Source organism: Otolemur garnettii, unplaced genomic scaffold, assembly GCF_000181295.1.
Source record: "Otolemur garnettii isolate 467f Iridium unplaced genomic scaffold, OtoGar3 scaffold00031, whole genome shotgun sequence".
Classification (NCBI taxonomy): Eukaryota; Metazoa; Chordata; class Mammalia; order Primates; family Galagidae; genus Otolemur; species Otolemur garnettii.
In genome coordinates, this window is record NW_003852426.1 from 3,771,250 (window position 1) to 3,782,790 (window position 11,541).

General features: G+C 45.0%; 1 protein-coding gene across 1 annotated transcript in view; it reads right to left on the reverse strand.

Annotated features, from left to right (window-relative positions):
* Nucleotides 1-4,166: 4,166 nt before the first annotated feature.
* The window catches only part of LOC100940392 (antigen peptide transporter 2-like), a 13,450-nt gene continuing 6,075 nt past the window's right edge, over nt 4,167-11,541 (reverse strand). Inside the window, exons 5-12 of the mRNA XM_023512810.1 lie at nt 11,362-11,541; nt 8,721-8,918; nt 8,455-8,583; nt 6,244-6,432; nt 5,589-5,762; nt 5,251-5,410; nt 4,782-4,918; nt 4,167-4,410 (exon numbers count right to left, since the gene is read on the reverse strand). Of these exons, the coding sequence (XP_023368578.1) occupies nt 4,231-4,410; nt 4,782-4,918; nt 5,251-5,410; nt 5,589-5,762; nt 6,244-6,432; nt 8,455-8,583; nt 8,721-8,918; nt 11,362-11,541 (1,347 nt within the window). The 3' untranslated portion in view covers nt 4,167-4,230. The remainder of the gene's footprint in view (nt 4,411-4,781; nt 4,919-5,250; nt 5,411-5,588; nt 5,763-6,243; nt 6,433-8,454; nt 8,584-8,720; nt 8,919-11,361) is intronic.

The following is an 11,541-nucleotide window of genomic DNA, read 5'->3' on the forward strand; positions in this document are numbered from 1 at the left end:
GCAACCTCCAACTCCTGGGCTCAAGCGAGTCTCCTGCCTCCGCCTCCCAAGTAGCTGGGATCACAGGCGCCCGCCACAACACCCGGCTATTTTTTGGTTGCAGCCGTCATTGTTGTTTGGCGGGTCCAGGCTGGGGATTCGAACCCGCCACCTTAGGTGTATGTGGCTGGCGCCTTAGCCGGTTGAGCTATAGGCACAGAGCCTCCAAACCAATTTTTAACTACAAGTTCTAGCTTGTTTTATTTATTATTTTTTATTCATCATTATGTTTTTTAAACATACAGAAAGATATATATACTTGGATGGCAACACCATTTAAAGCTTTCAACTTTAGCTTTTTTATTTTAGATTAATATGAGGTGGGTACAAAGAATTAGATTACATAGTTTGCTTTTGTAAGGTTAAAGTCTGGGTTGTAGCTGTGTCCTTCACCCAGGAAGTGTGCAATATCCCTATGCAGTGTACCTGTTGGGTGAAACTTCAGTTTTAAAATGCAATTAACTTCATCAGTATAATACACTAATGCATATACCACATTGAAATTAATACCACCTTAATTTGAGTTCTACAAAAAGTAAATATGGATAAGAGTATATGCACAGAAATCCACATAGTAACCCAGTACTTTTTCTCTCTATGAATTATTTCTTTTCAGAATTTTTCAAATAATCAAAAGTTAGTGATAAATTAACACAATGTGAATTAGTCCCAAGTCATAAAATAATTTAAGTTGAGACTGGGTGGCGTCTGTGGCTCAAAGGGGTGGGGCGCTGGTCCCATATGCCAGAGGTGGTGGGTTCAAACCCAGCCACAACCAAAAACTGCAACAACAACAACAAAAAAAAATTAAGTTGAGACTACAGAGCAACATAGCGATTATTAATATTAGAAATTTTTGAAGAGATGAAATTGAAAATTTTTGCATAGAATACAAGTGCAGTAACTAAGTCAAATGATTTTCAGCAACCAATAGTTTTTTTAAAGTATCTCTTATTACAGCTTATTTAGATTAAACACATATGTTACATTTAAGTTTGCTTCCCACAAATTGACACAGTGAATCTAACGATGGTTGGAGCAAATTCTTTTTGTAAATGTAATGTAATACCTAGAACAACCACTAAAAGAGCTATACAATACACACAACTATAGATAAATTAAAATGCAATTCTTAAAATTGTAGGAAGGAGTGAAAAAAAACAAAGAAATGAAAAACGGAGAGAACCTCTGGGAGGCTGAGGTGGGTGGATTGCCTGAGCTCAGGAGTTTGAGACCAGCCTGAGCAAGAGTGAGACCCTGTCTCTAAAGATAGCTGGGTGTTGTGGTAGACACTTGCAGTCCCAGCTACTTGGTAGGCTGAGGGAAGAGGATCACTTGAGCCCGAGAGTTTGAGGTTGCTGTGAGCTCAGCACTCTACTGAGGACAAGAAAGTGAGACTCTGTGAAAGAAGAGAAAAAGAAAGAGAGAGGGAAGGAGGGAGGGAACAAATGGAAAACAAAAATATAAAATGACAGCCTTGCTCCTCTTCTCCCTCCTGCTCTCTCTTTTCTCTCCCCCTTGCTGCTGCTCTGCAGCACCCCTCCTTCACCAATAAAGACCTTTCGTACAAAAAAATAAAATAAAATAAAATAAAATGACAGCCTTAAGTCCTAACATAACTATAATTATTTTATCTACTTATTTATTTTTTGAGACAGAGTCTCATTTCGTTACTCTCAGTAGAGTGCTGTAGCGTCATAGCTCACAGCAACTTCAAACTCTTGGGCTCATGTGATTCTTGCCTCAGCCTCCCTAGTAGTTGGGACTACAGGCACCCACCACAATGCTTGGCTAGTTTTGTTTGTTTGTTTGTTTAGCAGACCCAGGCTGGGTTTGAACCCACCAGCTCCAGAGCATGTGGCCAGCTCCCTAACCACTGAGCACAGGCACTGCCCCTATAATTACTTTAAATGTAAATGGCCTAAATACATCATTTATAAGAAACAGGAATTAGCAGAGAGGATTTAAAAATATAACACAATTACTTGCTATTTACAGGAAACTCAAGTGAGTTTAAAAGTTCAGCAGTTTGGAAGTTAAAGGATGGAAATACATATATCAACATATATGCAAACACTAATTAAAGGGGGAAATAGGTGGCTATATTAAGATCAAATAAAGTAAATTCAGAACAAAAAAAATATTATCAGAGACAGAAAGGGATGCTATATAATGATAAAAGGGTCAATCTATCAAAAAGACATAGCAATCTTAAATGTGTACACAACAAATAACAGAGCTGCAAAATATATGAAACAAAAACTGATAAAATAGAAAAGAAAAATAAATCAACAATGATAGTTGGAGACTTCGATGCTTTGCTCTCAAGAATTGATAGAACAAATAGACAGAAAATCAGCAAGAATAGAGAGGAATCAACAACACTATCAACTAACAGGATCTAATCAACATTGATAGAGCACTCCACCCAGCAGCAGGAGAATACATTCTTTTCAAGTGTACACAGAGTATATATTCCAAGATAGACCATATCTGAGACCATAAAACAAATTTAAAGTATTTTAAATCATAATCTGTATAAATGTGTTCCTAACACAACTAGAGCTATAGAAGAAGTAAGCCCTGGGAGTGATAGAAGCACATGGGAAGGGCCCTTTTTCCAGACAGAGGAAATAAGGAAGGCTTCCTGGAAGACCTGAACACCAAGTGAGGGTGGAGAGGGGGATGGTAAGAAAAGACCATATGCAAAGACACAAAGGTACTGGAAAGGGCAGGAAGTCTGCTGGGGCTGGAGCTAAACACAACAGGAAAGGGCTATACAGATCTGGTGGAAAACCTTCTCTACTCCGAAAAGGAGCTCAGCAGAAGGGCGTAAGAGCACCTGAAGGGTCTTGTGGAAGTCACATCATCCCATGTGCCTTATAGAAAGAAAAGTGACTTTGTGAAGAATGGCTGGAAGAGGGGAACTAATGGCAGAGAAACTTCTCTGCAGATGAGATCATCTGAGACTATACGTGTCATGATGGGACTTGGGAAGATAATTGACTTAGAGCTAGTCAGAGCTAGAAGCGACAGAGCTTTGCTCTATCTGATTATGGATTAGAGATTATGGGCCCAAGATACAATATAATTCATTGGTTCACAGTGTGAACTCTGGGGTCAGGCCTGGTTTCAAATTCCAACCATTGTGTAAATTTGGAAAAGTCATTTAATCTCTTTGAGCCTCAGTTTCCTCATCTGTAAATGGGGATAATAATAAAAGCTAACCTCATAGGATTAAAGATAAGGATTAAAGGTAATAATACAAAAAAAATGCTTAGCCCAGCTCCTACTCATATTAGTCTATAAATGCTATGTTATTATGTTAATATTAACACTTTTTAATTAAGGAACTGCTCTGTGTCTCTCCATAACCTGTTTCTCCAAAATACCAGACACTGGTTCAAATGGGAAGGATGCAGAAAGGCAACCTCATGAATATTTATGTCATATTGGTTAATCTGTATCACCAAGAATGAATGACTGGGAGAACAGCCAGCAACACAGTAACTATAGTTAGCTCTGGAAAACGAAAAAATGGATAGTTTTACTTTTCTTCTTTCTACTTCTCTACATCATCTAAATTTTTCATATGACTATGCACAGTTTATATAATATGGAAAATATTTTAAATACATTCATCATGCCACAAGACACTGTTCGGCACCAGGCAAAACTCATTCATCAAGGAAATAAGGTTCCTGGCCACAGACAGCATCCACCCCATCCCCCACTCCAGCCCATCTGAAGCACATACATATGTAGAACCAGGTGCCATGGCTCTTGCCTGTAACCACAGCACTCTGGGAGGTAGAAGCAAGTAGATTAGCTAAACTCAGGAGGTCCAGACCAGCCTGAGCAAGCATGAGACCTTTCTCTACTCAAAATAGAAAAACTAGCCAGGCATTGTGGTGGGAGCCTGCAGTCTCAGCAAGTTGGGAAGTTGAGGCAAGAGGAGCTCTTGAGCCCAAGGGTTTGAGGTTGCATGATGCACCACGGCACTCTACCCAAGGTGACAGAGTGAGACTCTGTCAAAGAAAGAAAAAAAAAGAGAAAAGAAAGGACATATGTAGTCCAAACCTCCTCCTCCAGCTCAAGACAACTACCCAAGGGCACAGCCCAGGGAGACTGAAAGGAGGAGCTGCTTTGGGTCTTGGAGATGGCCATCAGAAGGCCCAGTGCCCTGGGGCCTCAGTCCTCCAGCCACTGGCACACCAGCCGGGAATAGAGGTCCTTCCCCTCCCTGAGCTGGTCCAGCTCCCGAAGCTCGCCCTGATGGAGCACCAGGATCCGGTGGGCGCGCTGCACCGTCTCCCGCCGGTGAGAGATCAGCAGCACTGTGCGGCCCCCGAGGCTGTTCCAGTCCTGCAGCTGAAGGGGAGGATCGCAGAGCCTCAGAAAGGGAACAGTGGGATGGACACCACATCCCCCTGGGCACCTTCTCTTGTGACTCAGGACAAGGCGTGGAAAAGAGAAGGTAGGAGAGGGCGGCAGATGACAGTCCCCACTGCCCTTCTCTCTCAGTCGGACTGCTGCAACTAGACAGCTGTGAGGCAGCCCGGGAGGGACTGGGGCTGCCCCGACGCCACCGGACTCCACACTCCACTTCCCAACCCCAGGAAGGCACAGATCCTCCTTCCACAAGTGGCGTTCGTCCTGCGCCACCCAATTCTACCCAGGCTGGGCCTCCCCTTGTGACCCCGCAGGCCACCGTCCCCTGCCCCTCCCATCGTGGCACTCACCGCCTGCTCACACTGCGCGTCCAAGGCACTGGTGGCCTCATCCAGGATGAGCACCCGGGGGTTCCGCACGAGGGCCCGGGCAATGGCCAGACGTTGTTTCTGCCCTGCGGCCAGCTGGCTCCCCTTCTCCCCTATGTCTGAGGAAATCAGAGCAATTCCTTCCTCAGACACGTGATCAGGACAACTCTCCCCCACAAGGAAGGACAAGTGCATAACTGGTATTTCCACTGGGACCTTCCGGGAAGATGGGCGGCCCAGTGGGAGGTGTTACGGGGGCGGGGCCTAGCAGTGCGGCCCACGTGGAGGGGGCGCTACTGCGGCGCTGCTTCCTGGGGACAAAGACCCCTGAGTGAGACAGCCTGAAGGAGGACGGCAGGTGGCAGGACAGGAAAGGACACACCACACCACCAAGAATAAGTTCCATTTCTCTCTGTACTGAGGGGGCAGGCTTCCAATTTGCAAAAGATACCTGTATATATTCCATCCTTCATTTCCTGTATGAAGTCATCTGCGTGGGCAGCCTGGACAGCAGCCGCCACCTTATCATCCTCACAGCTCTGCAGCCCATAGGTAATGTTGTCCCTCACAGAACCAGAGAACAACACAGGCTCCTGCCCAACTGAAGCCACCTGTGCAGAGGGGACAGAGGCAGAGGACTGTGTGGAAACCCCCGTGACAGGGACCCTGCTTCCCTCCTGGCCTGCTTCCCCCAGGATGCCCCTGGTGCTTCCTCCCCCTTTTCTTCCATTCTGTCTCTGTGCATGCTCCTCTCTCCCTCTCCTCCCCCTCTTCTCTCTCCCTACTCACCTGGCTGTGCAGGTAGCGGTGCTCATATTGCCAGACAGGCTTCTCATCCAGCAGCACCTGTCCCCCTGTGGGCTGGTACAGATTCTGCAGCAGGGCAGCCATCGTGCTCTTCCCAGACCCATTGGGTCCCACCAGCGCTGTCACCTCACCAGGACGTAGGGTGAATGTCAGCCCCTAGAAAACTAGGGAAGAGTTAGGAGCCCACCTTTACCCCTCAGGACCCCTCCCTTTTGCTTCCTTCAGCAGCAAAACCAACTTCTGAAAGGCAAATGAGGCCCGGAGCCTATAGCTCAACTGGCTAGGACACCAGCTGCATACACCAGAGTTGGCGCGTGGAATCCAGACCAGGCCCGCCAAACAACAACGACAACTACAACCAAAAAATAGCTAGATGTGGCAGGCTCCTGTAGTCCCAGCTACTTGGGAGGCTGAGGCAAGAGAATCACTTAAGCCCAAGATTTTGAGGTTACTGTGAACTATGATGCCATGGTACTCTACCCAGGGCAACAGCTTGAGACTCTGTCTCAAAAAAAAAAAGAAAGAAAAGAATAAAAAAGAAAGAAAGGCAAATGACCTACAGGCTGTGCAGCCTGATCACAGACAAGCATCAGACAGTAAGGGGTCCAGGGCCCTGCCTGTGGCCTCTTCCAGGCACCTTGAGCACAGGCTGGTCAGGGCGGTTGGGATATGCAAAGAAGACATCCTGGAACTCCACCACCCCCTGCAGAGTGGTGGGGGCCAGTTTCCCAGGGCAGGGCAGATTTGGCTGACAGTCCAGGTAGGAAAAAACCTTCTCAGCAGCTCCCACGTTGCTCAGCATGTCCCCATACATAGACACCAGTATCTGGAAAACAGGGGCGGAGGGCAGAGAATCAGACACACCTCCACCGGAAACCAACTGCCTCTCCTCATACATCCCCATAACCACACTTTTCTGCCTTATCCAAAAAGATTCACAATCCTTAAATGTGCAATTTGGTGGGATTTACAAGTGAGTACCCAATGTTCTAACTTGCAATGTAAAGGATACAAAGGCCATTCTCCCACCAGACCCCAGTACCTCCATCCCCAGACCTTTGCGATTTCTGTTCTGTATTACTGTGCACACTTCTGCCTTGCTCGATTAGACACGGAAATCCTTAAAAGCAGGCACTGTGTGGCTGGGCGCAGTGGCTCAGACCTGTAATCCTAGCACTCTGGGAGGTTGAGGTGGGCAGACTGCCTGAGCTCATGGGTTTGAGACCAACCTGAGCTACAGTCAGACCTTGTCTCTAGAAAAAACTAGCCAGGCTTTGTGACGGGCACCTGAGGCAAGAAAATCACTTGAACTCAAGGGTTTGAGGTTGCTGTGAGCTGTGACACCCTCTGTTACCAGGTGCAACAAAGTGAGACTCTGTCTAAAAAAAAGGTGGGTGCTGTGCCCAACTCATCTCTGTAGCCACCAGAGGGCCTAGCACAGTTCTCCACACATTAAAGATGTTTATAAAATATCTAGGAAGACTTTAAAATAAAGTCTTGGCTGAAGTAACTATTTTTGAGAACCAGTAAACACTGGAAAAGAACTAAATGCTCACTCTGCCTTTCCTAATTGATCTATACGCCTGGGTACCAAATAGTAGCTGAGGGGAGCTCTCCCCTCCTAAATGTTTTCCAGCCAACTAATGGAGGAAGGACAGAGTGTCACCAGTCTGCAGCTCCACTCACTTAATGGACCTGGGCACTGGGTGATGCCACCACAGAAAGACAACTAGATCTTGTGTGTCTCCTGGAACAGGAACAAAGCACCTAGGAAGTACTCTTGTCCAAAAAAGAGAAAGAAACTGAACCCCAAAAGCTTCTTCCAGGTTTATCTACCAACTGACAGGAAATACAGAGGCAGAAGAACATATTAAAATAAGACCACAGGGATTCAATCAACAAAATCCAGACCACAAGAAACTCTAAAGGACAAACAACCCACTTCTTCAATGAATAAAACTGCAAAGGGGAAATTTGAGAGAGAAAGAGAGAGAGACATAGATAGATAGAAACACTTAAAAGAATTATCATGTATCACAATGTGCAGACTTTATTTGGATGATGATTCCAATTCCAGTACATGCATATGCACACACACATATTTTCCATAATAGCACAAGGGGAAATTTAATCACTGAACTGAGTGTATTTAATTAATTTTATGATTTATTATTAATTTTGTGGTGTGATAACAGCTTTGTTGTTACATACTTTTAAAGACATTTATTTATTTTTATTTATTTATTCCTTTTTTTTTTTTTTGAGATGGAGTCTCACTCTGTCACCCTGGGTAGAGTGCCCTGCAACCTCAAACTCTTGCGCCCCACTTGCCTCAGCCTCTGGATTCACTGAAAGTACAGGTGCCCACTACAATGCCCAGCTAATTTTTTCTATTTTTAGTAGAGAAGGGGTCTTACTCTTACTCAGGCTGGTCTGGAACTCCTGTGCTCAAGCAATCCACCTGCCTTGCCTTTACACAGTGCTAGAATTACAGGCATGAGCCATTGGCCTGGCTGAAACACATTTGTATTTTTTAAGACAGGCATACTGAAATATTTACAGGTGAAACAACATATCTTGGATTTGCTACAAAATAATATGGGTGGGGGAGGTGGGGGAGGATACAGACCAAGTCCAGGATGAGTTCATAGCTGTTAAAGCAGGTGATGGGTGCGTGTGCCTTCTTACTATTACTTTGTCATTCTTTTTTAGCATAAGTTTGAAATTCTCCATAACAAAATTATTTGGGTGTTTGTTTTGTTTTGTTAAGGGGAACACATAAAGCCCATACCCAGAAGATCAGAAAGAAAAAGGGGAACAGAGAAGGCACACAGGGCTGCTCTCTCACCTTAACAAGTTTCCCCATATCCTCCTGGTAGATGAGGAAGGGAAGCAGCTGGCCCTGGGTCAGCTCCCGGGCCAGGGTCTGCTGCTGCCCACAGCTCAACACCAGCACGCACATGCCCAACTGCAACACCTGGGAGGGGAGAATAAAGACACAGGACTGAGAAAGAGTCTCCCCCTTCTTTCCCCTTCCACATGGGACCAAGAACCAGCCATGGGTTCCCATCCCATTAGCTCCCCCCTTCATGATCCTTCCCCCTGCCATCTCACCCTCCTTAAGAGCAGGTACAGGGCTCGCTCCAGGTCTCGTCGCCACCACAGCTGCCGGCATCGCTCCAGGGCCTCCTTGTAGCGCCAGACCTCATGCTCCTCAGCCCCGAAACTGCGCACCGTCTGCAGCCCTCCAACAGCCTCCCGCACCACCTGCCCCGCCCTGGCCACTGCATCCTGGATCTCCCGAAGCACTGCCTGGAAAGGGGGACAGTGAAGATAGGAGGTTGATACAGAAGGAGACAGCCCACGTCTCATTCCACCTGTGGGGTCTCCCCTTAAAACACCAAACTGTTCTGTTTCCCTGTTCTTGCTTTTCATTCCAGAAGGAGTACGAGTGAAGGAGCAGGGAACAAAACACTACTGAACTCTCAGTGTTGGTCTTGTAGGAGAAACCTGCCATTGTGTTACCCTTCATGTGAGGTCGTTCTGCCACCCCCAAGTCTGAATGAGGAAGCTGGGGTCATTTTGCCAAGAAGCCACAGATCGTTAAGAAAGGTGGCTCTGTAATTCGAAATGGATCAAAGATCTAAACATAGAAGCTTAAACGATAAACTCTTAGGAAAATGTGGAAGAAAAGCTTTATGACACTAGATTTCATAATGATTCTTAGATATAACACCAAAAGCACAGCCAAAAATAAAAAAAAAGATAAATCAGATGCAATTAAAAATGACTGTGCATTAAAGAACTATCAACAGAGTGAAAGGTAATCATAAAATGTAATAAAATATCTGCAAATCACGTACCTGATAAAGGATTAATATCCAAAATATATAAAGAACTACAACTCAACAATGACCCAAAAAAACCCAAAATAATTAAAAATAAGACATGAAAAGACATCCCTCCAAGAGGATTAAAAAATGTCCAATAAGGGCCAGGCATAGTGGCTCACACCTGTAATCCTAGCATTTTGGAAGTCTGACATGGGTGGATCACACTAGCTCAGGAGTTAAAGACCAGCCTGAGCAAGAGTGAGACCCTGTCTCTAAAAATAAACATAGCCAGGCATTGTGGCAGGCACCTGTAGTCCTAGCTACTTAGGAGGATTGCTTGAGCCCAAGAGTTTGAGGTTGCTGTGAACTATGACACTACAGCACTCTACTGAGAGTGACAAAGTGAGACACTGTCTCAAGAAACAAAATGGCCAGTAAGCACATGAAAAGATGCTCAACATCACTAATCATTAGGAAATGCAACTCAAAATCATTAGAATGGCTTTTAAAAATGATAAAAACAGAAAATAATAAGTATTGACCAGGAAGAAGGGAAATTAAAAACCATATGCACTGGTGGTGGAGCTACAATGGTGCAGCTGATATAGAAAACAGTGTGGTGATTTTTCAAAAAATTAGAATTAGAATTACCATAGGATCCAGTGGCTCCACTTCTGGGGATATATGGGAAAGAACTGAAAGCACAGCCTTGAGCAGTTATTTGTACGATCACATTCACAGCAGCATTATTCACAATAGCCAAGAGGTGGAAATAACTCAGATGTCCATCAACAGAGGACTAGATAAGCAAAATGCGGTATATACACACAGTGGGATATTATGCAGCCTTAAAAGGAAGGAGATTCTGGCACAGGTTACAACATAGAAGAAACTTAAAGACATTATGGTAAGGGAATAAGCCAGTCACAAAAAGATAAATACTGGATGATTCTACTTATATGTGGTCCCTGGAGTCATCAAATTCATAGAGGCAAAAATAGAATGGTGGTTGGCAGGGCTGAGGGTTGGGGGGAGTGGTCAGTTATTGTTTAATAGGTCAGAGGTTTATTCTAAGAAGATGAAAAATTTTATGTTGGTGGCACCCATAGCTCAGTGGTTAGGGTGCCGGCCACATGTTCCGGGGCTGGTAGGTTTGAACTGGCCCAGGCCTGCCAAACAAACAAACAAAATAGCCGGGCATTGTGGCAGGTGCCTGTAGTCCCAGCTACCTGGGAGGCTGAGGCAAGAGAATCACTTAAGCCCAAGAGTTTGAGGTTGCTGTGAGCTGCGACACCACAGCACTCTACCGAGGGCAACAAAGTAAAACTGTCTCAAAAAAAAAATAAAATCTTCTGGAGATGAATGATGACAATGGTTGCCCAACAATCTGAGTGCACTTGATGCCACTGAACTGTACACCTAAAACAGTCAAAATGTTAAGTATGTTTTACCACAATAAAAGAAAAGGAGAAGGTGGTACTGACATTCAGACTCAGGACCCCCTGGCTGTACATCCTTGGTTCTCTACACTCCATCCAAATTCCTTCTGCTGATTTTAAAGGGAAAAACTCTCTACCTCAACCTTCTAAGGTATCATTTTTAATATTTTGTAGAGAGCGTAGGCACAGACTCCTTTGAGAAGTTAATGAAAACCTATCATCTCCTCAGAAAAATACCACCCCACAGTCTCTCACACACACATACTATGTACATGTTTGCTTACAGTTCTAGGGCTCATTGACCTTCTGAATTCAAAGATCCATTGATAGATGACTGGATAAGCAAGTAAGTCCGTACGACATACAATATGCTTTCCACTATCAGGGCTTAAAAGAGAAAATTAAGACTTTCTCTCCACAATTTTCGCTCCTCACCTCTATGTTTTATTCTCCCCCTCAGGGTTCCCTAACATCTACACGTACCTGACGGCGGGCATTATACACCTTCTCAGCTGCCATTGTGAGTGGCACATGGAGCAGAGAGAGGAGGGTGAGTCGAGGCGATACATTGAGCATGAAGGCGTAGAGTCCCACCACTTTCACCAGGCTTCGCAAGAGTACATTGGCATTTAAAGGGAGCCAGGAACTCATCAGGTTGGTATC